At 42.9% G+C, this 27343-nt stretch overlaps 2 protein-coding genes and 1 long non-coding RNA gene across 7 annotated transcripts; 2 read left to right on the top strand and 1 right to left on the bottom strand.

Annotated features, from left to right (window-relative positions):
• Window positions 1-432: 432 nt before the first annotated feature.
• CCT4 (chaperonin containing TCP1 subunit 4) lies at window positions 433-6825 on the top strand. Its single transcript, XM_085054268.1, has 14 exons — window positions 433-638; window positions 1136-1188; window positions 1434-1523; window positions 2085-2193; window positions 2730-2872; window positions 3151-3272; window positions 3361-3493; window positions 3799-3938; window positions 4166-4262; window positions 4567-4677; window positions 5204-5334; window positions 5428-5662; window positions 6178-6291; window positions 6580-6825. The coding sequence occupies exons 1-14, from the start codon at window positions 521-523 to the stop codon at window positions 6595-6597; spliced, it is 1614 nt and encodes a 537-aa protein (XP_084910394.1). The 5' UTR covers window positions 433-520; the 3' UTR covers window positions 6598-6825.
• Window positions 6826-8013: 1188 nt separating this feature from the next.
• On the top strand, window positions 8014-16668 carry FAM161A (FAM161 centrosomal protein A). Of its 3 annotated transcripts, XM_085054267.1 has the most exons (8): window positions 8392-8530; window positions 8563-8605; window positions 9478-9722; window positions 10194-11369; window positions 11809-11976; window positions 13900-13999; window positions 14438-14589; window positions 15212-16668. In XM_085054267.1, the coding sequence occupies exons 1-8, from the start codon at window positions 8448-8450 to the stop codon at window positions 15885-15887; spliced, it is 2643 nt and encodes an 880-aa protein (XP_084910393.1). In that variant the 5' UTR covers window positions 8392-8447; the 3' UTR covers window positions 15888-16668. The 3 variants fall into 3 exon arrangements, with proteins under 3 accessions (XP_084910392.1, XP_084910390.1, XP_084910393.1); XM_085054266.1 differs by lacking the exons at window positions 8392-8530; window positions 8563-8605 and adding an exon at window positions 8014-8279; XM_085054264.1 differs by lacking the exons at window positions 8392-8530; window positions 8563-8605; window positions 11809-11976 and adding an exon at window positions 8014-8279.
• LOC146438964 (uncharacterized) lies at window positions 11691-26636 on the bottom strand. 3 transcript variants are annotated; one of them, XR_014850603.1, is made up of 7 exons: window positions 25900-26636; window positions 23657-23745; window positions 22594-23553; window positions 19642-19712; window positions 14310-14339; window positions 13730-13893; window positions 11691-11764 (listed from the first exon to the last, which is right to left on the bottom strand). It is a non-coding gene; the product is annotated as an uncharacterized LOC146438964 (long non-coding RNA). The 3 variants fall into 3 exon arrangements; XR_014850601.1 differs by lacking the exons at window positions 11691-11764; window positions 22594-23553; window positions 23657-23745; window positions 25900-26636 and adding exons at window positions 21175-21332; window positions 21580-22583 and having other exon boundaries at window positions 11971-13893; XR_014850602.1 differs by lacking the exons at window positions 11691-11764; window positions 22594-23553; window positions 23657-23745; window positions 25900-26636 and adding exons at window positions 21192-21332; window positions 21580-22583 and having other exon boundaries at window positions 11971-13893.
• Between the last annotated feature and the right edge of the window lie 707 nt (window positions 26637-27343).

Genomic DNA, 27343 nt, shown 5'->3' with positions numbered 1-27343 from the left:
GGGCTGGATCCCCGGGCGGGATCCCTGGGCTGGATCCCCGGGCGGGATCCCCGGGCTGGATCCCCGGGCTGGATCCCCGGGCTGGATCCCCGGGCTGGATCCCCGGGCAGGATCCCCGGGCTGGGATCCCCGGGCAGGATCCCCGGGCAGGATCCCCGGGCAGGATCCCCGGGCAGGATCCCCGGGCTGGATCCCCACCCCGCACCGTCCCTCCCTCAGCGATCTCTCCCTCAGAGCCGCACCCTGGCGCCCCCCAGCGGCCGCGAGCGCAGCGCGAGCCGAGCCCAGTCCCGCCCCGCCGGGCGGGAAAACCTCCCTGAGGCCCCCGAGCGAGCGCGCTGCCCCTTTATAGGCGTCCTCGCCGTTCGCCGGCAGGCGGGTGGAAGGGGGCGTTTCGCCTGGCGGTTGGGCAGCGCGCAGGCGCGCTCAGGGCAGCCCCGCGTGAGGCGCGGCGGAAGGCCCCGTTCTGGAAGCATCCCATCCCGGGCCCATCCCGTCCGTCTGTCCCGCTCGGCTCGCCATGCCCGAGAGCGCGCCCGGCAGAGCCCCCGGCGGGGCCGGCAGCAGGGCCAAGGGCGCCTACCAGGACCGCGACAAGCCCGCCCAGATCCGCTTCAGCAACATCGCCGCCGGCAAAGGTGCGGCGCCGCGGCGGGGCTGCGCGGGGCCGGGGGAGCTGGGCCGGGCCCCGCGTGGGCCGCGGTGGGGCGGGGGGCGATGGGTGATCGCCGGTGCTGGCAGCGCCCGGGCTGGGTGTAGTGGCTGCGAGCAGAAATGCCCTGGGTGCAGGGCTGCGAGCAGAAATGCCCTGGGTGTAGCGGCTGCGAGCCGCGGGATGCGCTGCTCGGCGCTGACACGAGCCCCGGCCGCGCTGCGTGGTGTGCTCTGTGTCTTTGTTATTCCTAGATTTAAAATGGCTGCAATCAAGTGATCAGGCGTTAATTGATCAAAAAAGAACTGTGGAAATCAGTCCTGACAGTGCAGCGTTTTACATCAGTCCACCATTTTAAGATTATTTAGTTTATCTGGGAACTGCTTAACACCGAGAGTAATTTTCTTTTTAGAAAAAACACTTAAATGATGGAGTGTTTGTAGTTCTTTAGCTCAGCTTGCAAACATTTTCTTCTCTTCCCAGCTGTTGCCGATGCAATTAGAACGAGCCTTGGACCAAAGGGAATGGATAAAATGGTAAACTTGGTGTTTTAAATTCTCAAAATACTAAAGCTTATTGGAGATACTGTAAATTCAACATTTCATATAGAGGATGCCACCTTCTGCCTTAATTCCTCTCTAAGTTTTAGTTATTTAAGGGGAAATGGGTACTAAATGGACAGCTCAGTTTGGGAAATTATGATTTCAGGGAAAATAGGTTGAGTCTCAAATCAAAGGTCTGTAGCTGCTGATCAGAACTGTGTTCTGCCCTTCCTCCCCAGATCCAGGATGCTAAGGGAGATGTGACAATCACTAATGATGGTGCCACTATCCTGAAACAAATGCAGGTTCTGCACCCTGCAGCCAAAATGGTGAGTGGTTTATCTTCCATTTTGTTAGGATTTGAGGAGCATTACCCACTAGTGACAGATCATGGAATTTTGTGCATTGTGTTCCAGGAACATTGGTTTTGAATGTGAGATGTGTTGAAGAGTAACAGTTGGTCCTTATTTATCACCCAGTGTTCCTTATGCACAATCCCTCTGGACATGTTTGAAGACATAAAAAAAAATGTACCACATCCTTAATCTGTCATTTAAGAAGGAAAAGTCATGTCTCAAACCATTAAGACAGAAAGGAATGAGTTAAGTTACAGTCAGGTGATTTGAGGATACAGCAGCTGGTCCTTTGAGATGTTCAACGTTCAGGGATTTGGTTAGAGATGGAAATGAGCTTCTTGTGACCCTTCTTCAGTGGGGGAAGGAAAAGGAAACATGTTAGATAATTGTGTGTTCACTTTTAAATTTGGGGGCAAAAGCTTTGCTTCTGGAAGTGATTTATTGTACCACAGGTGTATTTGGGCCAAAGAGGTGTCTGGGTATGGGTAAGCAGCAATGTATACATGTAAATTTTTGTCATAATTTCTCCTGTAGTTGGTAGAGCTGTCCAAAGCACAAGATATTGAAGCTGGTGATGGCACAACCTCTGTTGTTGTCATTGCTGGAGCTCTTTTGGATGCCTGTTCCAGACTACTTCAAAAAGGTAACTATGTGTATTTAATTTATATATTTAAAATGGCTGGAGGTAGTGAAGTCTTTTATCCACTTGTGACAAAGCTTAAAGTAGTTGTTATCATTTGGAAAGATAAAGGGTGTATCTCACACTCCAGGGAAATTGAGGAGTTTCATACAGAACTGGAGGAAAGCTGTCCTTGAAAATCTGAAATTCAGTCAGCATCAGGCTCCTTGTAGACATCACCTGAACAGCAGCAGCTTTAAGAATGCCAAGAGAACTGGGAGAAAGTGTTTCTGGGATGTCAGGGATCACAGTGAAGTGTGCAGGAGTTGTCTGTGAGGACAAATTTCTTGGAATGTTACAGATTTTTCCCTCAGTTTTAATAGCAAAAAGTAATAAAGGAGGTAATACAGCCACCCATGAAGAATATTCTGAAGTGCCTTCAGTATATTGTGACCTCGGTATTTTGAGTTTTAAAATGAAAAGAGAGGTGATGAAACAACAAAAAATCATTGGTTTGAAAGCATGAAGCGTGTAACAGGCATTTTTTGTGCTCTGCACAGGAATTCACCCTACCATCATTTCAGAGTCATTCCAGAAGGCTCTGGATAAAGGTATCGAGGTGTTGACCAACATGGCCCAGCCAGTGGAGCTCAGTGACAGGGAGACCCTGCTGAACAGTGCAACAACTTCCCTCAACTCCAAGGTACAGCTGCACTTGGACTGACTGGGAGCTCCAGCCCAGCCAGGCTTTTCAGCTAAGAAAGAGCAATTAAGTCTTCTGTACATCCATAAGTGTGGGTTTTCCCCCAGCATTGCTGCTCTGTCCTTGCCATGTAGTAGCCAAGAAAACGCCTTGTTAAGACATTTTAATTTTAGAATTCTGATGTCAAACACTGAAATACAATGACAGTGTTGTCCTGACACTGCTGTTTATCAATATTAAGCTTCTCACCATGTTTTCTTTACTCTTGAATCCCTTAGGTTGTGTGTCAGTATTCTAGTTTACTTTCTCCAATGAGTGTGGATGCAGTGATGAAGGTGATTGACCCATCCACAGCCAATAGCGTGGACCTCAGAGACATTAAAATCGTTAAGAAGTTGGGGTAAGAAACAACTTGTAATTAGACAAATTCTGTTTCTGTGAAATCAGCTTCCCAGAGTGCTCCAGTCATGGGTTGTGTTTGTTTCCAGAGGCACAATTGATGATTGTGAACTGGTTGAGGGACTCGTCCTGACTCAGAAGGTGGCAAATACCGGCGTAACCAGAGTGGAAAAAGCCAAAATTGGCCTCATTCAGTTCTGCTTGTCTGCTCCAAAGACAGATGTAAGTCAGACTGTGGCTAGAGTTAAATCTCATGCTTTAGGACTTGGGACATGCAAATGTAATAACAAATGTTTAAGATGCTGTGGTGTCAGCTCTATGCCACAGCTGGGTTATGGGCTGCTGGGTCCTCACAGTTAGTATAAAAAAGAAAACCATTTAAATTAGGAGAAACATTGAACTGTCTCTAGTAGCATTTTGCTGCTATGCTTATTTGTTTTGGATTACAGCATTTGAAGTTAAAGAACATGGAACATTTTGACACTTGTTTTTAAAGTCACCTGGCAATACTTTTTTCTTTTAAATAGATGGACAACCAGATTGTTGTTTCTGATTATGCCCAAATGGACAGAGTGCTGCGTGAGGAGAGGGCCTACATCCTGAACTTGGTGAAGCAGATCAAGAAGGCTGGCTGCAATGTGCTGCTCATTCAGAAGTCCATTCTGCGGTACGTTAATAGCCAGGCACCAGCTCTCTGTGGGTGCTCAGCAGGACAGTTGGAATTGGTTGGGAGACTGAAGTCAAACAGTCACACTTGGCAGAGTAATAGTGACTGTGGCTTTAGAAAGCAACAAAGCAACAGCATTTGTCTGTGTTTTGGATTTGATGACATCCTTACTTTATACTCTGAAGAATTTGAGTCCTGGGAACTGATTCCTTACCTTTCCTTTTCAGGGATGCTCTGAGTGACCTGGCCCTCCATTTTCTGAACAAAGTTAAGATCATGGTGGTTAAAGACATTGAAAGAGAGGACATTGAATTTATATGTAAGGTAAGGTGGGTCATAAATGAGCAGCAGTGCTTAAAATCTACCCCCAAACTAACTGCCCAGCCAGGGCCAGTTTATTGTGACACTTTCACAAGTGTCATGTTTTCACTACAATGCAAGAACAGACATTTCCCTAGAAAACGTCCCTGCTCTGCTAAGCAGTCACACTTCTATAGGATTCAGGACAGATGTAAAAGCCACAGTCCCTTCTGCATTTTACTGCCATATGCAGAAGAACAACATGCAGTGTACTTGCTGACTCTGCAGTCAGCTTCTGGATTAATTTTTTTTTCCATTATTTTTTCAGACAATTGGAACTAAGCCTGTGGCTCACATTGACCAATTCACTCCTGACATGCTAGGCTCTGCTGAGCTGGCAGAGGAGGTCAACTTGAACGGTTCTGGGAAACTAATAAAGGTGAGTGTGGGACAAAATGTTAATACCTACTCAACATCTGTCAGTTATTTTAATAACTGGTTGTGGCAGCACAGACTCTTTCCCATGGGCATTTTCTCTTCTTCTTCCTGTGTTTTTTACAAATAAAGTTTTGATGTTATTGAAATGGTCTCTGGAAAGGTAGGCAGTTCAAGCCTGGCCAATCAGCCTAGGGGGAGGTTTTGAATTGGCCCAATCTGGATGACCTCTGAAAGTCTGTATAAGTTCTAAAACTAAATAATAAATTCAGATTTGTGCCACCGGGACTCTGTCTGGTTTTTCACTCCGCTAGCGGTTCAACAGTGACAACTGGTAGCTTTAAAGATTTTTTTTCTATGCAATTTATTACTTGTAAGTACGTATTTCTAAATAGTAGCCACCAACTTCAGCAGTGCAGGGGTTTTGCTTGGCCAGACATCAGGGCTGTTACAGAGTTTGCCAGTGGCAGAGTCTTTTTGTCAAAACTTCTATTTTTTCCTCAATGTCACTATTTGGTTTTATGTTTTAGATTACAGGCTGCACAAACCCTGGGAAAACTGTGAGCATCGTGGTACGTGGATCCAACAAACTCGTCCTGGAGGAAGCCGAGCGCTCCATTCACGATGCCTTGTGTGTCATAAGGTGCTTAGTTAAGAAAAGGTAATGTCTCAGTTTGGTTAATTAACAACACATAAAACCTAATTGCGTGCACTTAGGTGAAATGAGATTTGATGCTCATTTCTGTGCTCCCAGGGCTCTGATTGCTGGTGGAGGAGCCCCGGAGATCGAGCTGGCGCTGCGGCTGAACGAGTACGCCAGGACGCTGAAGGGGATGGAGTCCTACTGTGTCCGTGCCTACGGCGATGCACTCGAGGTCATTCCCTCCACCCTGGCTGAGAATGCAGGGCTAAATCCCATTTCCACGGTGACAGAGCTCAGAAACAGACATGCCCAAGGAGAGAAAACAGCTGGCATTAATGTCAGAAAGGTAATGAGTTAGAATACCTGGGTATTACAAGGAAAATGCCTAGCCCTAGGGCTGGACTAGTGAGAGGGCAAGTTGATGTCTCACAACGGTAGTTTCCCTGAAATTAGCAGAGGGAAATTACAGCTTGTTCTGTCAAGACCTCACCCTGAGCGCTGATAATAGCAGATATTCAGTGCCATACCTACAGGACAAGAAACATCCCATGTCTTTACAAAAGCATTTCAGCTGCAACAGTAGATGCATTTAGAATGATCCATCAGTAGCATCTGCAGTGGAAGGTGTTCATAAGTTGGAAATTTATTCTCAATTGGCTGTGGTGACCTTTCTCTTGATGAATTTTGACTGGATATGTGAAGTGCTTGGAGGGAGAATGTGCACTACTAAACTCTCCTGTTGCAGATGGAAGAGTCCAAGCCCTGTGATAGTCTAGGAGTTGACTCAGGACTCTGCTATAAGAAAATGTGCCAAATATAACTGTAGTCTGTCTTACACTAAGTGCCACCTTGTTCCCCTAGGGTGGCATTTCCAACATCCTGGAGGAGCTGGTTGTGCAGCCACTGCTGGTGTCTTTGAGTGCACTGACTCTCGCGACAGAAACCGTGCGCAGCATTCTCAAGATTGATGATGTGGTGAGTAGTGCTGGCATCCTGGTTGGGGTTAGCTTTCCTTCACAAGCACCAAGATATTGTCATTAAGTTGCTGTGCTTCAAAACACAGCTGCTGTGTAGAGAATTCTCAATTTGTGTGCTACTTAAGACCATTCAGCCTTTTAATAACTGCAGCTAAAATTAAGTGCATTATAAATGCTGCACCGTAAAGCAAGGAATTAGAGTCACTAAAACCCCAGGATCTTTCAGCAAAGAAGGAATTGTGATGTATCCTGTGATTTCTTGTGCCTGACTGTGAGCTCTTCGCAGGTGAACACTCGAGGGTAAGCTGAGCAGAGAGGTGGGGACCATGGCCTTGAGCTCCTGCCCTGTAGCTGGAATATGGATTCCTCACCGAAAGCGCCTGTGTGAATTGTCTTAAACTCCAGCAAGACTGATGTATGTCGATCAGGTTTAAATGAAAAAAACAGTGTTTTCAGGTTTAAATTAAAAAAACCAGTTTGTTTTCAATTCAAAAGGAAAATGCTGTTTTATCAATAAACACACAGTAGTCTACCTGAGTCTTTGCTGAATAATTTTGTTAGAATTTGTTACATTTTTTGTTACATTTGGTTTTCTGTGCTCCTCCTTATCTCTGAAGAGTTTGAGGTACCTAATTACCTGTTGTGATCTATTCTAAAAACACCTTGAAGTGCACTCCAGGAACTGGCTTAGAGCTGCTTCTCCAAAAGCTTTCCCTAAGGGAGTGGTGTTACTGCTGTTAGTGATGCCAGGCTAGAGGGGAGGAGAATGTGCAGTGAGAGCAAATCACATTCCTTCCTCTCCTGAGGTTTGCAGCGATTCCTGATGCCATCACATGATCCAGAGTCCTACAAAGGGTTTCCTCCCTCTGCCCCCAGATTAATTGGTTTTTCCAAAGCTGGCTGAGAAGTCAAAAAGTACATTGTTCTATAATAATGCAAATTAGTTTTCCAACTTGTAATTATTAGCCTGACATTTTGCATTAACCCTTTCATCTCCATTGTTGATATATTGAAACAACCCAATTCGTCTTTGTTTAAAGGAGTGTGTTTCTTCCCTTCTCACATTTCCAGTAATGATTTGAGTAAACTTCCACCATGGTGTTGACCTGTTGTTGCTATGACCTGCCAAGTAGAACAAACAGAACAATTCAACTACTAATTAATAAATTAGACAATCGATGTAGGCATTAATACTCTGCATGAATTATTCATTGCCTGTTTAGAATTGCAAATGATGGTTTACCACACGAGGTCACATCCAACAATGATCTCTTAGTTTAGGTACTATGATTAAAGCTTTCATTCCCCATTACCACAGAGTTGTAATTCTTGACAAAAATTACAACAGGTGTGTGTGATTTCATACATAAAAAGTATTTGTAATTCCACTGCAGTAAATAGGTCCATCCATCATTAATGCTGCTGTAGAGGCAGAACGTTCCTGCTTATCCTGGTTTAGGATAGAATATTCCTGGGGCAGAGTATTCCTGCTTATCCTGGTTTCGCCTTACCCAATAATTGCTTACCTGAAGTACAAACTTAAAGACGGAAAAAGCTTCTTTAGTAACTTGGTGTAAAAAAGGTGCGCTCTGCAGTGAGAACTACAGCTCCCGACTAAGATCCTGCAGAAAGTCACTCAGCAATCCGCGTGGTCAGCGGGTGCGGGCGGTGAAGCTCAGCCCCGCGCCGCCTCCGGCAGGAGGAGGAGGAGTTGGAGTTGGCAGTGCCGGGCGGCTCGGCTCGGGCCGGGCGGTTAACGCGCTGCGGAGCCGCCTCCGCGAGGGCGGAGCGGGAGCCTCCTGCTTCCCTCCTGCCTCCCTCCCTGCGCTTCCCGCCCGCCGGCCGCTCGGCTGCCCGCGCCCCGGCATGGAGGATGCGCACCGGGCCGCCCGCCTGGTCGCCTCCTGCCTCCGCACGCCGCTCGACCCTCGCACACGGGCGCCAGCCGCGCTCTACGAGCGGGAGCCGCCGCCCGCCGCCGCGCAGGTACCGCGGGCAGGGCCGGGGCAGCGCCCGGAGGGGCTGGGGGGCAGCTGGGGGGCAGCTGGGGACGGGGCCGGGGGTTTCCCTGAACCTGTACTGCACAGGGGTCACCGCTCTCCCCCGGCACCGCCCGGGCCGGCGCCTCCCCGGGGCACAAGGAACACCTGACAGATGGCCCTGGCGCGGCGCCGATCCCTTAAGGAGCTTGTGGCACCGCGGCGTCTGGAGGGCAGATGTAAGAGCTGGCCTGCCCAGCGCAGGGAAAGGCTTGGATCGTTCCGCGGAGCGAGAAGAGAAACTGGGTTTACGCACAGTGGTGGTACCAGCAGGCGGAGGGGTGGAGGTCCTGTCCCTGGGTGTTCTGTATGGGCGCTTTCAATTCGCTGCTTTGATCCCGTAATTCCCATTGCATTAGGTCACTGCCGGGGAGAAAAACCACTCAGGGATTTTTGCGGTGAAAACCCGACAAAACATAAGCAAGGCTTTTTGTTGGAATGTCAAATCTTATTAAAATACCCCTGTGTAGAAAAGTAGTATTCTAAGTTTTTGATAAAGCAACTGCCCCATGACTTTTTCAAAACATGGTGCTTAAAAAAGAGCAAAATGAAGCCTTTGTGGTGCAGACTAACCTGGCTTTAATAACTTATCTGGCTCGTGTAAGCTTTAGAAATACTTAAAGAATATTATCTGCACACAGCTGCAAACTGCCAAACAGTACTGGAAATATAAACTGTGCAGAATCCCTGTCATTTCACAGTAAGTTACGGAAATAGAATAAACTTTTATGCACCAGATCTCTAATGACTTACTTTTAGAGTGGTCATGGAAATGGGAGGCAGAGAAGGCTCTGTTTGCTTGTAAATAAAGGCATTTTTAGAGCTGCATAGTAATCAAGGAAAAATTATACTTTATAAAAGAGTTAATTTTTTTCTTTTGGTTAAATCCTTTTGCTCATATTTCCTGTTTTAAACACATTGATTACAGGACAGACTTGGGAATTTTTACAGGCATTAACTAGGACCCTTAGGGTATAAATTAATAAACAATGAGATTATTCCATGTAATTCTACGTTAAGATGTATATACAGGTATTTCTATTTGGTGTCACTTTATCATTCATTAGACTTAATTAGGATAAAGCAATATTAAGAACCTTGCTCCCCTTCCTTCTAGCAGAAAAATTTATAAACATCTCTTCTAGGATGGCTTTGATTTGGATTCAAATACCAAGAGAGAGCAGTCACCCCCTCCAAAGAGAGACTGGGACAAACTGATAGACTTTTCCAAAATATACAATTCAAATCAGGAGTATTACTTGAAGCTAGAAGAGTTGAAGAATGCCCACATGGAGACCATAGCAAAACTGGAAAGTATGTATCAGAACAAACTGTATTTAAAAGGAGTACAGCCCTCGGATAAGAGAAATGACACTGCAAAGTGCTGTAGGTAAGTTTGGGGACACTTTTTAGCTGGAGATTCTCAAATGCTTTGCAGGCAGCTGTAAAACAGCAGGGTGTGTTTCTGGGGTTGGAAAATGTTGCTCTCCCTATATTTCATAACCAGACATTTTTGAGAAGAAGAGAAGTCAGTTTTAATAGAGAAGTCAGTTTTAATAACAGAAACGCACATTACCTGGCTAATGATCTGTGAGGTTTAGAGGTGGGTGTGCAGCAGAGATTGGGCAGCACATTTAGGAAAGCACAGGGCCATTCCCAAGTCAGGAATTGCTAACTTGGTGCTCAGCACTAAAACCAGGATGTGGTTTGAGTGCCCAGTGTGCTGCTCTTTTCCCTTCTCTCCCCCCTCAGCCACTAATTTTTGTTTCTAGTGGTGATTCCTTAGAGTGGAAGTTACTGGCTTTGCATCAATGTTGGACTGGCTCAAACCTCAAACCAAGTTTTTTTTTCTTTTTTCAAGGGCAACTTGGGACAAGAGCTCATACCAGCCTCTTACCCTGCACAAATCCTTTTCAGACTCAGACTTAAGTGATCCCTTGGGCTCAAGTATATCTGACATGTCTGATAGAGAATTAGTATTTGAAGAAAATGGCAGTGAAACTGGATCATCCTCATTTGCTAAGCAGCAGATTGAAAAAATGTGGGATGGGTTCTCTCTGGAGGACTACATCTCCCGTGCCAAGCACAGCTTGCCAAGCTCACCAGCCTGCAGGACGGTGCACAAGAAACAGAAAATGTGGTCCTCCAGAATCACCGTGCCCAAGCCTTTCCAGATGACCATCAGAGAAGCTCAGAAGAAAGAGCAGAACGTCAAATCCAAGTCACAGATCGAACTGGAAAATCACTTACTGAAGAAGCAGCTAGAGGAAGAAGCAGAGTGTCAGAAGAAATTCCGAGCCAATCCCGTGCCTGCTGCCGTCTTCCTGCCGCTCTACCACGACATCGTGCAGCGGAACGAAGAGCGCAGGAGGTCTGTGAGGGAGAGGAGCAAACTCAAGCTCCTGGCTTCCCAAAAGCCATTTAAATTCATTGAACGAGAGAGGCAAAGGAGTGAAATCAGGAAAATGCAGTTAAAAGACATTTCCCCACCTGAAAATCCAACAAAAGTGTTCAGAGCGAAACCAGTTCCTAAATGTGTTTATAGTCCAGATTTCAATGACAAGCTAAAGGAGGAGGAGCTCTACAGAGAAATCAGGATCAGGATGAGAGCTGAGGAGTTGCTACGAAATTCATCCGTACCCAACAGCAGACTGGCCTTAAAAGAGACCAACAAAGAGAAACACAAGAGCACTGAACCGAAGCAAACAAGACAGAAACTCAAGATCAAATCAAGCGTTCCAGATTTTGAACGCTTACATGAGAGATTCCAGAAACGCCTCCTGCAACAAAAGAAAGTGAAGCACCTCACAGTCTGTGAGCCTTTTGACCTTCGTACTTCGTACATTCCCTCAAAAAAGGGCAAGATCTTGAAGGACATTCAGGAGGATGAAGAAAAACTGAAGGAAACACGGTGGCCATTTGCCTCTCCGAGACGGCGAATGGGGCAGTCAGGGGCAAATCCACAACTCTTGGGAGGAGGAAAATCCAGATCTCCCAAAAACACAGAATCCACCAGACGACGGCTACAAGCCCTAAGGTGACTATTTAAGAGATGCTCTACTTTACATACTCTTGGAAAGTAGATTTTCTTTTTTGTATTGGTGTATATTTGGTCTTATTTGATATTATTTTTTGTATTTCAACACATGTAGTTAATTCTTCTGTGCAGTGAATATAGGACTTAATTTGTTCATATAAGGGCTTATAATCTAAATCTTAAAATATTTAAATACTGTGCTTAATTAGTACTTATTATTATTAAAGAAACAATAGTACATTTTTGTCAGAATGTCCCTAGGAAGAAGATAAATGACTGCTGTTTCCCAGGATATCCTGAATCTCTTAAAAGGGCACATACCTTGTGTCCTCTCATGGCAACCCTGTTTTTCTCTTGGGAATCATCATTGCCAAAGCCTCCTCTGAAGTCTTGCTCTAGATTTAAAATGAATTCAGCCTTAGTTTATTTTCCCCACCAGGAATTCACTTGAGGAAAAGAGAAGGCTGGAAGAACAACAAAAAAGGAACAGAACCAAGCAGAAACAAAGAACGAAAAAATTCCAGAAAATTGTAATGGCTCGGGCTGAGGCCAATGACCCACATCAGAGCCTAGCTGAGATGTCTAAATCCAGATTAAAAACATTCAGGTATTTTGTTACATTCCCCTGAATCCTGAACATCTCATTCCACGATGAGAAGGAGAGGTTCAGGATTGCATTGTGTATTAAACATACAATGTGTAAAAAAAATAGCATAGTCTAAGTTTAGATACTTACACATGGTAAATTAAACATGGTGCAAGCAGCTGGGAAAAAAGTAGTCAAATTTAGTATTTCAAATGGGAAATTGTTGCCAATCTATATTGAGAAATACAAAAATTCCCCCTTAGAGTATTACAGATTCACTAACAGGCGACTCCTGTGTTTTTCTCAATCGATGTATCAACTACAGAGCAAAGGTTTATAAAAATCCAAAGGAAATGGAACAGTGTGGATACAGAATATCCTTGCAGAGCTGGCTACTACACTGGTGTTGGTACAACTCTGGTGCAGCAGTGAACATTTCACAATTCACTTCTTTGTCCCAGCAGGTCCCCACTGAAGAGGGAAATTAAAGCAGGAATATTTTAACTCCACAGTGTAACAGCAGCGACTGAGGAAGCTGCTGGTGTTGAGGAGGAACAGAATCCAAAGTTACCTGGAGTAGAGATGCAATGCAAAGACTGTTTGTATATGACTGAGTGCACAGGGGAGAACATGGGGCCTCCTTGGAGTGCTGTGAGCTGCCACTCCAGATGGCTCCAACTCTGACACACATATAACCCCATGATTGTTGCTTGGCCTCATGTTTGGGGCTAATTTAACCCTTTTTGCTTTTCTAATCCTTTAAAAAATATTAATCCTGTTTGAACAAGCCTTTAGTGAGGTTTGTGATCTGGCCTGGCACAGTGGCACTGCTGCAGTTTTGACAATTTAAGGTGCTGTTACTTTGGGATGGTGAGAGGCACTGACTGCTCTGTCCCTGTGCTTCATGCCTGGGCAGGTTTCGTGGGCAGCAACCTTGAATCCTAATTTCCAGTAACCTGGCAGACTGTTAATAACAGGAGCTTTATAATGTACTTGTCCTCAGGCACGTGATCTGCTGACTGTGGGACAGAAGCAGAAAACAGCTGGAGTCAGAGTAGGTGGAGGATTAAGTGAGACAGTGGGTGATTGTAGATGTGATTTGAGCTCATTCAACAGCAAACTTCATTACAGCATTCAGCTTAATGAGATTTCAGGAGCTCCTGCATGGGTGTAAAATGATGCTATTGCAAAGCAAGATTACTTCCCTGGTGCTGATAAGAAGTTCACTCCCCAACATGGTGAGGAATTCAGAGATGGTCAGGGAGAGAGGCTGCAGGAAGCAGAGGTGTAAAATGCCCCCTTAATCTCATCCTTGCCCTGAGGTGCCTGACCTGTAATGCCAGAGCTGGCCCAGTTCAGAGGCATGTCACAGAGGTGCCTGGCCCACACTGAGGATTACAGCCCATTCCTGGGTTATCCAGTGCTCCCTGTGATCCCAGAGATCATTTCAGTTAGGAATCAACAGTTTCATTAGCCTGCCCTGTTGACTGGACCCTTGACAAACCAACTTGGGAAAAAAGTGTTCTGTGACCCAGAATGTGGCCACCCCTCTTGAGAGATCAACTGCTAAAGTAGCAAGATTCTCATCAGACTTTAAAAGTACTGGGTTTTATTTAATGCTGTTAATTTCCTATGGTATATTCTGTTTCATTTTACTTAGAACGACTGGAAGATCTGTATGAAATCAGCATGTAAATAAACCTAAGTATCCAATTAAAAAAAAACCCAAGGATCCAAACCCAGCCTCTGTTTAACTCCAGTAGCCAGGACCTACCTCTGCTTAGCCAAAGTGACTCCTTCAGAGATGAATTGTTCAGTACTTCCCTTTTATGCATCTTTAAGTACAACAACATTGAGTTTGTTATGAGCAATTTAACTGCTGTAGAAAATTACTTCTTGTACCATAAATTAATAATGATTTCTCTTGTATTCTGCTTCCTGTAGGAACAACGAGAAGCAGAGAAGGCAGGAATATTTGCAAGAATTGCAAGAAATGGAAGAAAGAGTACAACAAATGCCATTGCTTTTTGAAAGAGTCACTCAGGTTGCCTTGTTTCTGAACAAATAATTAATCTTGACTGGTACTGAGTAAGACATTTGTAGTCTAATATTTTTAGAAGATACTTGAAAAACACTCTTCAAGGCAGTATTTATCCATTTCAATCTCTGTTGCCCTGTCTCCATATAAATGTCAGTAATTTTTGTGACATGCTTGCACAGGGAGCAGAGAACTGTTGAAAAGCTGTGCCTGGTTCAGTCACAGCATGAGAAATTCTGACCACAATCAAACATTGCTGGTTTGGAAAAGTAAAACCTGGTAATAACATTTTCAAGGACTGTTTTGCCGTTCTCACCTGCAGTGAATAATCATTTCCCCTTGTCAGCTGCAATTCATGAAACAGAGAATTAATATAAATAAAAGTGTCAAAAGACAGGCATTTAATGCCTTAGGTAACATTTAACCATTGTGTTTTTTCCACAGAAAAATGCCAGAATAGCTGCAGAAAAGCATTATTCAAACAGACTGAGAGCACTGGGGATATGCCCAGAGTTTGTTTCAAAGAAAGGACAAGAAGCCAAATCACTGCAATTCTCCAACCCTGGAGATTTTACTGCCGTTGCTGTCAGAGAAAGGTAGGCATTACTGAAGGCTTTTTTTTCAGTCCACGACATATCTAATAATTAGAAAAATTTTCATGTGTAGATTTGGGGGTTTTTTAAAGTGATTTTTAGTATTTCCCAGGGAACTATTGGACTATGTGGTTTGCTTTACTAATGTTAGTGTTAGTATGTACTGTTTATTGTTTTTCCTGATGTTTTTCCTAATGTTAAACATTATTTCATAGAACAGAGGAGAGTTGCTTAACCAAACTGGTTATGTTACGTAAGGCACTTCAAAGAAAAATTAAGAAACACATTTTTTGTTTGTTCCTTTCATCAAAAATTCTGGCAGTTTGCTGTACCTTTAAATTTTAATTTTTTTTATGAGCCTTATTAAAAATAGTTTTAAGTATCCATTGGGTGTTATGATTTAAAAGGAAGCAGAAATTTAAAAAAATTGAATATATAAGCAATACTGTCAAGTTACTTTCTAGCACAAAGAGACACTCTTGTGTCCCAATTTCCCTTTTCCTTCCCCAGTTCCACCCCAGCCAAGACTACCAGGATTTCTCCTAGATGACATAAAGGTAGTTTAACACCTCCTGGAAAGCATCTTCCCTGAAAATAAAACCTCACGTGCAATTTGTCTTTTCAGAACCATCAGGGTTAAAGTGAAAAAAAGGAAATCCTTCAAGGAAAGAGCTGATGACAACCCTCAGTGTGAACAGTCCTGGGAGGAGGAAGAGGAAGAGAAAGGAAAAGGTGTCAAAACCTCCACCCCAGATGAGCAGTCCAGTGAGCTGGAGGATGAGGATGAGGCCAGAGCCAGCCCTGATGTCCAGGAGCCTAAATCCAGTGGGGAGGAGGAGAAGGAGGAGGAAGAGGAGAAGGAGGAGGAGAAGGAGGAGGAAGAGGAGGAGGAAGAGGAAGCAAAGGCAGACCAATCACTTGGTCATTCCCAGGAGGAAGAGGAGGAGGAAGAGGAAGCCAAGGCAGACCTGCCACTTGGTCATTCCCAGGAGGAGGAAGAGGAAGCCAAGGCAGACCTGTCACTTGGCCATTCCCAGGAGGAGGAGGAAGAGAAGGAGGAGGAGGAAGAAGATGAGGAGGAGGAGGAAGCAAAGTCAGGCCCATCACTTGGCCATTCCCAGGAGGAGGAGGAGGAGGAGGAGGAGGGTCAGTCCAGAGCCAGCTCTCGGTCTGAGAGTCACCATGAGCACAAAGATGAAGCTCAGTCAGACCCTGAAGCTGAGGGTGCCTACCAGTATGAGGATGAGGAATATGAGAGTGATGATTCAGAGGAGAAGCCCAGTGATGAGGAAGCTGACTGATGGGAAGGTATCAGGATGGTCTGGAACTCAGGAACCTCTTCCACTGCTAGCCATGGAACCAAAGAAAAACTTGGTGCTCTGCTACAGATACAAAATTCTGTGAATTTTTACCTCTTAGTTGAAGAGCCAGTGCAGAAATTTTGTTTGTTCCCCAGTAAGAAAGTTCAAGTTCCTACTTTGTACCAAGAAAATAATTGACTTTTGTATTAACCTTCTTTATTCCAGTCTTCTGTGACATTAGTGCACCTCTGTTCTTAAAATGAACAGTAACCTTGTTGTTTGATAATAACATTACACAGTGTGCTGTGTAAGTACTCAGGGCTCTCATCCAGCTTTTCCCACAGGCTGGCAAAGCCAGGGGAGATTTTGGAGCAGGAATTGCCATTTTATCCCTGTAAAAGGGGAATCTTTTTACCTCAGGTAATTCTAGCTGTATGAAACTATGCAAGGAAGTGCTGTAGTACCTCTTCTTACACACTCAGAACTTCAGCTGCTCCACAAAAAAGAATGGAAGTAAAATGTTTGGGATTTGTTTTTCCCTTTTGTCATTAATACCTTCTCCTATCTCTGTCTTGCTAACCTGTCATATGCAGTGTTGGGAAAAATCCCATTTGTTTAAAATCTGTTATTATTCCTTCTTCCTTATTTTGTTACACAGTTTCTCCGTGTTTGGGAAATTTTTAAGCATTGTTACTTTTATTTATTTTTGAAGTGTGGACAAAAACTAATGTGGATTTGAAACTTTTTTTAAACTTGAATAAAATATCTGTGAAAATATTAATCTTTGCTTCACAAGGAAGTTTGCTTGTGGTTGTCAGTATTCTGTAATTCTGAAGAATTAATAATTCTGCACAATTAGTAATCACATATTACTGGTACTTGTCTCCAGGAAACCAAATTTTCTGAAAGAAGGCAGAGGAAAAATAAATTATGTTTTTTCTCAGATTATTTCAAGTGATTTCAAAGAAAAAAAATAGTAAAATCTGTTTCTAAGATTTGACAGTACTTAACAAAGTGTTCTAAAAGAACAAATATGTAATTGTTGAACTACTAAGATGGGGAATAAAAATACCACTAAATTCCTTTGAACTTAAACAAAGTAGCAAAACCAATGCTTTTAAAGACTTTAGAAGGAGTTGGGAACCTGTGTATAATTGAGATTGAGTTTGTCACTGAATTTTTACATATTAACCTTAATAATAACAGAATTAATGTCCATGGTAAATGTCATATAACCAGGAAGAGTTAGGACAGCTTTTGGAGATTATTCCTCAGCTTTTATAGTATTTCTGGAACAGAAAAACAGAATTGTGTGTACTAAGGAGATCAAATGGATATGTTTTCCCAAGATTTCCAGGAAGCATTTGACACAATTTGCTATCAAAGGATCTTAAAAAAAACAGTTTTATGGTAGGAAAAGAAAGATCCTCATGAAGGGGAGATCAAACCTTGAGATATTAAAGAAACCACTTATGGAAATCACTTGGAGCAGCAGGGCTTTTCAGATGGGGAGGATAATGAGATTTGAGTAAAAAAAAATGTTCAGAAATTGCATTACAAACATAAAGGGATAAACATTCCAATAAGGAATTAAAAAGCAGAGAAAGCACAGAAAAATCAGAGATGACAGAATAGAAATGGGCACAGACAGGTCAGGGTGAATTAAACCTGGTGAAGCAAAGTACAGCAGTAAAAGATATTTCAAACAAAGAAGAGCCATGGACACCTGTCAGGAGATGAAAAATACTCTAGCCTAAAAACCAAGTCATGCTTTGACCTCTTTTTTTTCCTTTTTTTTTGCAAGGAGGGTGATTTAAATGTAGACAAACCAGAAAAACTAATAGGATGACAGCATTAAAAAAAAAAGCTATTTAAAGAAGAAAGCTAATAACGTCAACATGAAAATCAAAATCCAGGTGAAGGATTTTGGTAAATTGCCAAAATGCAGAGAATACCATAGAAAGGGGAACAGAGTATGTGGTACTCTGTCAGAACTCAAAATATTTTGATGCAATTAACATAGAGGAAAAAAAAAAGTCTTATATTTTGATTCTCAAAAGGTGATATAATAGGCTCATTAGAGGAGAAATGCTGATGAGTTATGCTTTCAGGGAAACCACCTAACAGGAGGGAGAGGAATAGGAAAGTTTCTCACAGATTATTGAATATTCTGTCTTTAATATTTTAATTAATGGCCACAGTACAAGAGTAGGAACATGCTCAAAAATTTGCAAAGAAAATGAGAAAGGTGTATCTAAAAAAAGGATTAAAAATACCACGTGGGAAGAAGAGGATGACTTTGCATGTGGACTGTAGTATGAAATAATTTTGAAGTGCAAGAATAGTGGTTTTATAGAATAATTATATATATTTATGTTTTGGAATAGGAAGCCAGAACTTTTGGATGTTGAGCTTTTTCAAGAATTCTTTCTATTTACAATATTGCTTCATCTAGAAACCATTTGCCCCCGTACATAATTATCACACCACCAAGCAGGTTATGTTCCCTTCTCCTTTGAGGAAAAAATTATTACATCATTGCATTTTTTAGCAGCTCCAGATGAAGAGATTAACAAAATAATTCAAATTCTTGAAGAAAAGGTTTAAAAGCACCTCTATTTTGAAATTAATCATGGTCTCAATTAGAATTCTCAAGGCTTCTCTAATGGCAGCAAGCAAAATATTTTCCTAAGCTTGGCAGATAATAGGCACTCTAAAGATCAAAATATATATTGAAAATGATTTCTAACAGTGTGTCTATCCAATTGCCCACAAATTGAAGTCAAACATGAGTTTTGGATACAGAATATATTTGTCCAGGAACACTGTCTAGTCCATTATTACAAGATACAGCAGCTGCTGACTTAAAAGCATTAAAATAATAAAATCAAGTAAATTAGATAAAATGAGACAAAACTGGAAATAGTTTGATGTCTGTCCTCCTCACCCTTCAGTGGAATTACAGTTTTACATCTCTGGTTATATAATATTTTGGTAATTACTTGGCTTTAGGACAAAAAAAAAAGCCCTTGAATACTCCAGCAAAACTCAAAATTGCTTCTTTCTTCAACAGGAATTCCAGGTATCTGAGGAATGCCAGATCAGAACTAAGACTTGCAAATAGTATCAGAAAAATCCCTGTCCCTCCTGTCTGCTAAAATGCCAGCAGTCACCTGGAGCAGAGAAATCAGGGATCACAGGGATAAGGCAAAGCACACAGACATGCAGAAAGGTGTAGGTGGAGGCTGGGAGGTGATAGGGACAGCAGGACTTCCCCCTTTAGTTCTGGCCACTCCTGATCCTTGTCCCATGGAACTGCATCCAGGATTAGCCAGTGGGACAATCCCCCCATGCTTACATGGCTGGAGCACAGAGCAGGCAGATGCTATAGGCAAGAAATACTCTCATTTTCTGACCACTAACACCACAAATGAGACCAAAATTTCACAAGCACAAACAGTGCTGTGAAAGTCAGCTGTCAACAGGACTAAACCCAAGAATATTTGCACCTGCACAGCTCAAAACTTGCTACTAATAGTTGGGGCTTACTGACATAAGCAGATTGCTAACAATAGTTAGGCAGGTTACAATAAGAAGGTTAGTAAGATTAGGCACATTGCTGATTAACTGTAGCAACCACACTGCTAACACAGCCAGGAAATTCTGGTTGCCAGGATAATGAATTGTCACAAGCCAGCCTGCTTCCACATTATTCAGATGATTCTAGACAAGCTTTCCACACTTGCAGACATACCTAGTTCTCAGGGAAGGCTGCTGTTAACTTGCTGTGCTCTTTAATGGGTGTTCCATGCCATCCCAGCTTTTCTAAAATGGACAAAAGGTACACAAATTATATTTGTAATAAGTAGTGAAAGCAAACAAACAGAAATCAGCTTTTTGTGTGTATCATTCTGATCAAGCTCTGCTCTGGGGAGCTCAATCCTGCAACACCTTTATCCCCAAGGTAACTGGAATTGCAAAGGGCAGCATCCCAGCTATTCAAGCAATGAGCTCTCAGATCTGACACTCAAGGGCCAAACAGACAGCTAGCTGTGAGGCAGCAGCACTTGACAAGGACCAGTCTGGGGTTTGGAACTCTGAGTTTTCTAACCAAAAAAGCAACTGCAAACATTGCACGGCAGAATCTCAGCCCGAAGTGCTGAGGCTCATCTGACTGACACACAGGACTTGCTTATTGTGCCACTGCAAAATATCCACTCCTAAGAAACACCTATCAATGGGTTCATAGAGTCTGTGATACTGCAAAACTATGGGACTTCCCAGGACAGAGAGAATTCCCTACATCCCTTGCCTGCTAACTAGATTCACAGTTTGTTCCTGGGTGAAACCTTCCTTCTGCTGGTGCTCTGTTAATGCTGATTTAATTCAGGCCTAGCAAGCTGAGTTGAGCTCTCCTGGTGGAGCTGGCTGGGTACCTGTTTGCCTGCTCCAGCTTGTTCCCAGCCCTGAGAACTGGCACACAGCCCTTCCTGTTCCCACAGCTCCCTCTCCTCCCTTTCCCACTGAAAGGCACCTCAGTGTTGCCCAGAAATAGCCCTCAGTTTTCAACCAGCCACACAACTCCTGGGTAGCATTCAACTTTGTATGAAGGGTAACTAGGAAAAAAGAGTTCAGTTTTATGCAACAGTCAGTTCTCTCTCTCTCAGACACCTCACAGGCAGCACCACACCCAACTCAGCTCTGTCCTCCCACCCTAATGCAGAGCCAGCAATTCCAAAACATGGGCCAAATTCCATTTGAGGGCACACAGCTCAGCTCTGCACTGGTTACCTGGGACTGCACTCGATTTAAAGCTAAATGAAAATAAAAATCATCCTGTAAGATGGTTCTGGGGAATAGAACTCTTTGAATCAGAGTTACCAATCCCAAAGGAATTTCCATCCTCTGCTATTGCTTGCAGCTGAAGGGACAGGGAAACCAAGTGGGGAATGTCCAGGTACACAAGGATCTTCCAGCACTCTCCCTACTTTCCACCCCATTCTCACAAGTCTTATGTCTTCACAAATAAAACCCTGCAAAGCCTGCAAAAAGCTTTGAATTCCTCAGGCAGAAATAAATTCTGGAAGGGCCAAGTATAAGGATAAAAGAGCCAAGTCTGTAGATGAGATTCCTGAAGGTTTCTCAAATCAGAGCACAAAGTTATCCAAAGATGCTGCACATCAAAATTTATCTACTTAGGCAAATCATCTTGCAATAACCATCAATTTCCATGATGGAGTTAGATTTTAGAATTTTTCTTTAAATAACAGTTTTATTAAAACCTCACTCAAACACATAATCTACACAATGGCACAGAGATGCTGAAAATCTGCTTCTCCTTTATTTGTGAGTTGTGTTCCATCCTAACTCACTGCCACAAGTCCTTTTCATACCCAACCCATTCAACACAGGCCTTCAGCTCTGCTATTTCTTTCAGGCAGCATCCTGTAAAATAATGGAAAAGGTCACAACCTGATAAATTATTTGTAATTTGGGCATAGATGGCTGTGGATACAATGCACTTGCCATAAATGAGAACAAAGGGCAGAGGCAGAAGGACATACTTGATAAAGTACTCGTGATTGTTTTTTACCCTTAACCAATCTCTGGTTTCAAAGAACAGTTTGAAATGAATTAAAAGTTTGTTTCAGCTGACAGGGAGCACTCTCTCTCCTCTCTCCTGGATACTTACTGTTCAACAGCGTCCAAGGCTTGTAAAGTCTAGATCAAGAAATCCTTCTGAGCATCCAGTAAGTCTATTGAACCTGCTGAAAAGGTAGAAATGATCTCAGGAAAACACTCCAGACCACAGCAGAAGTTCTTTCCAGCCATTTTGGTGAGGATTAGTGGAAGCAGAAGTGGAGGGAAGATCAGATGACCACTAGTAAAGATGGGGGAAGCAAAGAACCAGAGGAGCTGTTCATTTGTCTCAGTGAGAACACACAGGCACAGCCCAAGTGTGTGTTTCTTATTTTTTGTTTAACCTACACAAACCACTTCTCAAATACACTGAGGGATCTAACAATCATTTCCCCCAGACTTCTGTTTTAAGCCTTGCACATTTTTTACAGCAATTTTGGAATTATGACAGCCTTTTAGGTTTTTTGTTTGTTTGGGTTATGGCTTTTTGGAGGGAGTGGGGGATTCTGTAAGGGCCTGGGGTTTTTTTTAGACCTTCCTGCAGCATAATCTCTTTGGAGTCTGTATCCCAGACAATTTGCTGCAGAACATCTACTTATATCCCAGTCACACAAAGAACAATCATAACAAGGAGTATTGTACTCTCTGCTATAAACACTGGCAGAATGAAATAGTAAGATTAAGGAAAAAATAGTTAAAAATAGAACTCTTTTCTTTCCAAAGGAAATAACATGGTTTTCACCCCAGCCTCTCTTGTCATTGTTACAACAATGGTTCATTTTAGGCCATGTCTGACTGCACTTGGAATCAGGAAACCCTGGCACAAATGTGCTACAGCAGCTTGTGCTTTGTTTGCACTGAATGTCTGGGCCAGCACTGCAGGTTTCAAGGGACTTGCTAGAGGTGAACAAAGCTGTACCAAGGGGTACAATTTCCTAGAGCACAACTCCAACCATATTCTAACCATTTCCAGGGCACTGGAAAGCTCTGCAGGTTAGGAAAGTGAGGGTGACTTCTTCAAACCACTTCAGAGGAAGCACATGAACTGGAGAGAAATCTGCCCCACCCTGGCATTGCACATCCCCATTTCCTCTGATAAGCAGCTTCTCATATTCCAGAATCCAGATTTCTCCTTTTTCCCTTTCTTTGTCCTTAAGAGTTTGGATTTTTAGCCCTTCCACTTCAAAAGAATGTCTTGCTGTGTTTCATGTTGGTCCTCTGGGTTTGCACCTCCTCTCCATCCAGAGTTCCTTCCAGACAGGCTCTTGAGTCCTCCAGTTTAATTAATAATCTGCCCTGGGAAGGGGGAAAGACACCACATAATAAATGTTCATTTTGAAAACAGCTTAAATGTTTTCTGCTCAGCATCAAGAGTCTGAGCAATCATTTGATAAAATGAGGTGGGAGGTCAGGTCCTTGTAAGAGAAGTGGGTGCTTTGATGGAAACAGGCACCAGGATTTCACCCACATCTTCCTCAGGACTCATTTTGAACCCTGAAAATAAATGTTCTAGCTGAGCATGTTCCCCAAGGAAGACACCAGAATCCCCACCAGCTGCTATATTAAAGCTGTATGTTATCTTGTCAACATGTAGGACTCTTCCTTAGTCAGTCCATTAATGTTAATGAAATCCCATCTGTGTTTCCCCATCCCTGGATCTGCCCAACTGCAGTGCTGATTCCATTCTGAAGCAGCAAACTCTTGGCAGCCACAGCACACACCATGTCCAAAGGCTGAGTGCTTCCCCTTCTCCAGCTGTGTGGAATGTGGAAGAGATCCATCTTTCCCAGCTATGCAGCAAAGTTTCATGTTCAGGGCTCTCCACATCTCTCAGCTGAGGCCACTGGAGACTGTAGCTCTTCACTTGTTGTCTCTCCTTTAAGATTGCTTCCCAACTTCCCTCTGCCCCAGAGCTGTAGGGGAATATTCTGGCCAAGAGAATACTCATTTCCCACAACATCTTAAGACCGTGATGCTCCATCTTCCTGCTGGGGTGATTTACAAGTATCTTCAAACCTCTGGAATCCTTTCAAATAAAAAGTTTTGAGCCTGTGTTTAAAAACCCAAGACTGACTTCACACTCACTTCAACCACTCCCTTAAGGAACAACGTCAAGGTTGGAAATTCACCTGCACTGGGGTTCCTCCCAGCTGCTTCATCACATCAGCAGTTCTGGTAAATGCTTCCAAGGCAAGGGGAGCCTGGAGCTCATTCCAGCCTGTGGATCACCACAAAAACATAAAGCTCATCAGCTTTTGAACAAATTAAATTTGTGGTCAGAGACAAAAATAACATCAGGGACTATCCAAGACTGAGTGCCTTCATTCCCTTAATATATTTGGCCCATGGGGAAAACAAAATAATATGGAGTGATGTGCTGCTTAAGTGAATAAAAATCAGGGAACTTTGGGGATGATGGAAAAGACTGGTTGTTTCAAAGCACCGATGAGCAGTGGCTACACAGTGACAGCACTGTGACAAAACAGCAGTTGTCTTCATCCCCTCCACCAAAGATGGGAAGTTACAGGTCATAGTCACCTCATCAGGAGAGCAGATGCATTAGCAGAGGAAGGAATCAATTCAGTCAATAAAGGAATTGATACTTGTCTATAGTTAGAAAATGCCTTTTACAGAACAAGCTGTTCTTCTGGATCACTGAGAAATGAGTGTTATTGAGTTTCTAAAGACACAGATACATGTATAATTAATATTGTCTAACTGCCAGGCATCTAGAGTGTTTTAGGATTTTAAATGTTCCTTTCTTTTGTTATTTCCTCATCAAGAATGCATCTAACAGCTATGAGGGAAAGAGGAGACATGGAAAAGAGTTATGAATTTCCTCTATAATGAGCAGGGGGCTGGTGTACAAAGTTTAAAATGGTGGATACAGAGATTACTCAGAATCCATTGAGCAGGAAAACGGGATTCAGGCTTCTCTTTCTGACCCACTGTGGCATGGCAGGAAAGTGGCTTTCTGGCTTCTCCCTCCCTAAAGTCCAAATAATGGCCATCCACATTTCCAATGCTCCCTGAGCAGACAGGCCTCACACACGCAGAGTACTCTGGAAAGATGCAAGCTGGATTTCTTTTGGATCAAACCCACCAAGAGATGCATCCCAACCAGCAGGGGGAGGCTGGGCCCAAGGACTAAAGGGCTATTCCAAAGTAAACCCCTTGAAACTCGGGCAGATGAACCCTCAGTGGCACTGAGAGCTCCCCTCTCAGACTGTCACACCGAAAGGACATGCAGGTAAAGCCTTGGAAAAGGCACAGACCGAGGGCATCTGTTCCCAGCACAGTGTGGAAAGAGGAAGACAGTGTGGGGAACAAAATGCTTAAGCTTTATGCTGTCTACTTCTTTTTCTCTTTTTGAGGAGTTCAAAGCTGGCACCAACTGCACAGAAAGACTTATTTGGTGTGATGGAGAAAATACTGTCTTAACAGTCTAAAAGCTTGCAAACATTTCACAAAGGAAGATCCAACTTTGACTTCACCTATTCCTTGAAAAGATGTTTTATTAAGATAGAATTTACAGCATGAGACAAACTCAGTGGTCTTATTCCAAATAATCAGTTTTGTCAGCAGACCAAGTAAATAATGAACTATGAGCCTTTTGGTACCACTGATGCCATTAAGAAGTGAAAACGTTGGCCAAATGCCATGTGTCATTCTTTGAGAGTATCTATTAAAAAGCAAAAGATACATAGTAGATATAATCCATACTATCAATACCATATGTTCTTAACCCTTCACTTCATCTCAAAAATAATTTAAAAGGGGAATTTTTGTAGTGGGTAACTAACTTGGATTTGTTTTCCAGTTTAATCTCTCTAGTACTATCAAAAGTAAAATGTCTAAACACACAATTTTACAACCCTTCACTTAGGCAGTAAACCTGTTTCTCTAAGAAGCATTCAAAGAGTAACAGAAGAAACAAGGTTTTTTTTTCTTCTATATAGCAACAGATAGCAGCTATGAAAGCAGAAAAGGAAATATAACTCTTAATTTTTGAAGAGAAGAGAACATAGAGGAAACACTAGGATTTTTGTAATAGATGAAGATGGGGCCCAGAAGCAAAATAAAATTAATAAGCACCAACAGAATTAAGGTGAATTTTTATACAGCCTTGTCCCTCATAAGTAACAAACAGCCTCCAATTTACCTTGGCCTCACAGAGGTTTTATGTTTTCTATTTTGCACCAGCAAAAGTCAGGAACAGCAGTTTGAAATGAACAGAATTACACTCTTGAAATGTAGCACAAGCTGCATGTCAGCACGTGCCTGTGCTTGCTATTTCTAGGAAGAACACAAAGCAGATTTATCAACCACAATTCAATTACAATTAATCTAATGGCAAAAACTTGATCTTTACCTTTCTTTCATTTGAATTTCCAAGTAATCCCTTTTTTTCCTCTTGGATTCTTCTGAGCATAAAGTGCACCATTTTTCTTCAGTAAAAACAGAAGTAGCAGAAGATCAATACAGGTTTTCATCAGAATAATAACAACAAAATCCAATATGTCTCATGGAGCCATAATTTATACTGTCCACAGAGGTGATTTTCTATTGGTAAAGTCAGTAAAAGACTTTCTTCACGAATAAGTTTCAGTGACAAATTAAAATACAGCCTCCTGAGAGCCCCTGTAGAACTGACCACACAGGACAGCTTGAGTGCCACTCCAGAGGTTTTGCTGCTTAGACAGCACATTTGGTCCAGAAAACTTCACTTCTGCTGCAACACCCCAAGGAATGGCATGTAGATAGAAAGTGGCCTACTAGAAACTGCATAAATGCTGTCATGGGACTGCCAGAATCAAAGGATCACTGGAGCAACATCCCACAATTGTATCAGCATTTTGCAACACTATAAAACATCCTTCGGGTCACAACAACCCCAGCAGCACCAGAGGCTTGGGTGCAGCCTAGTGAGGATTGGCCTCTTCTTGGATACTTCAGAATCCATAGGGATTGGGCGAACTCACCTGGAAAAGCCACCTGTCCATCACAAACCTATGAGTTTTCCCCATTTGCCATAAAAACACTGCCAGGAACAGGAAAAAAGAATTACACCTGACGAGCACTATCTTGAAAACTGTCTCCACAGTTTGATTTTTGGTCCATCTCACTTTACTGACTCACCTTTGTACTCAAAAGAAGTGATAAAAAAATGGTTCCAGGGAAGCTGAAAAAAAATGAGAGATGTAAATTGTGATACTGACAAAGACTGTTCAACATAATTTCAGGGAATACAGAGCAACACACTTGTACTCTTTTCACATCCCTTCCAAGGGTTTGTCTCAGGCTCATTCACATGAAAAAAATCCCAGAAATGTTAGGATTAACACACTAGGAAAACCATCTGGAGTTGAGAATGCTAAAGTGGAGAGGTATAAATTATATTATTGTTTCTACAGCACTTCCTAGGAAAGCATTAGATAGCCCAAGGAATGGAACACTTCACAGAAGAAGAGTGTTTTGCCAGGATCATCAGTGGATCAACCAAGAACCAAATTCTCCTTTCTTAATTAAGAGATCCCAAATGCTCTTGTATTTCCATAGGACTGCTCCTGACAGCACCCTGAGCAGGACTGGGCTCCTGCTAACTTCTGTCCAGAAAAGATGCCAAATGAAATGTTTCTGAAATTTGAATCCAAATCCTCATTTCTGTATGAAAGAGGTTTGCATATGATAAAATCACCAGGATTAATCACATCCACAGAGCAGAAGCACCTCATGACCACTGAGCCCAAGGCTGTGCTGGGAATTACAGTGTAAAAATAGTTCCCAAGATTTTATAGTTTAAGCAATTAAGGCAG

The sequence above is a fragment of the Lichenostomus cassidix genome, chromosome 3, assembly GCF_008360975.1.
Source record: "Lichenostomus cassidix isolate B80296 chromosome 3, HeHo_3.0, whole genome shotgun sequence".
Taxonomy (NCBI): domain Eukaryota; kingdom Metazoa; phylum Chordata; class Aves; order Passeriformes; family Meliphagidae; genus Lichenostomus; species Lichenostomus cassidix.
Note: the sequence above shows the minus strand (reverse complement) of the source record. Positions and strands in the feature narration are given on the sequence as shown.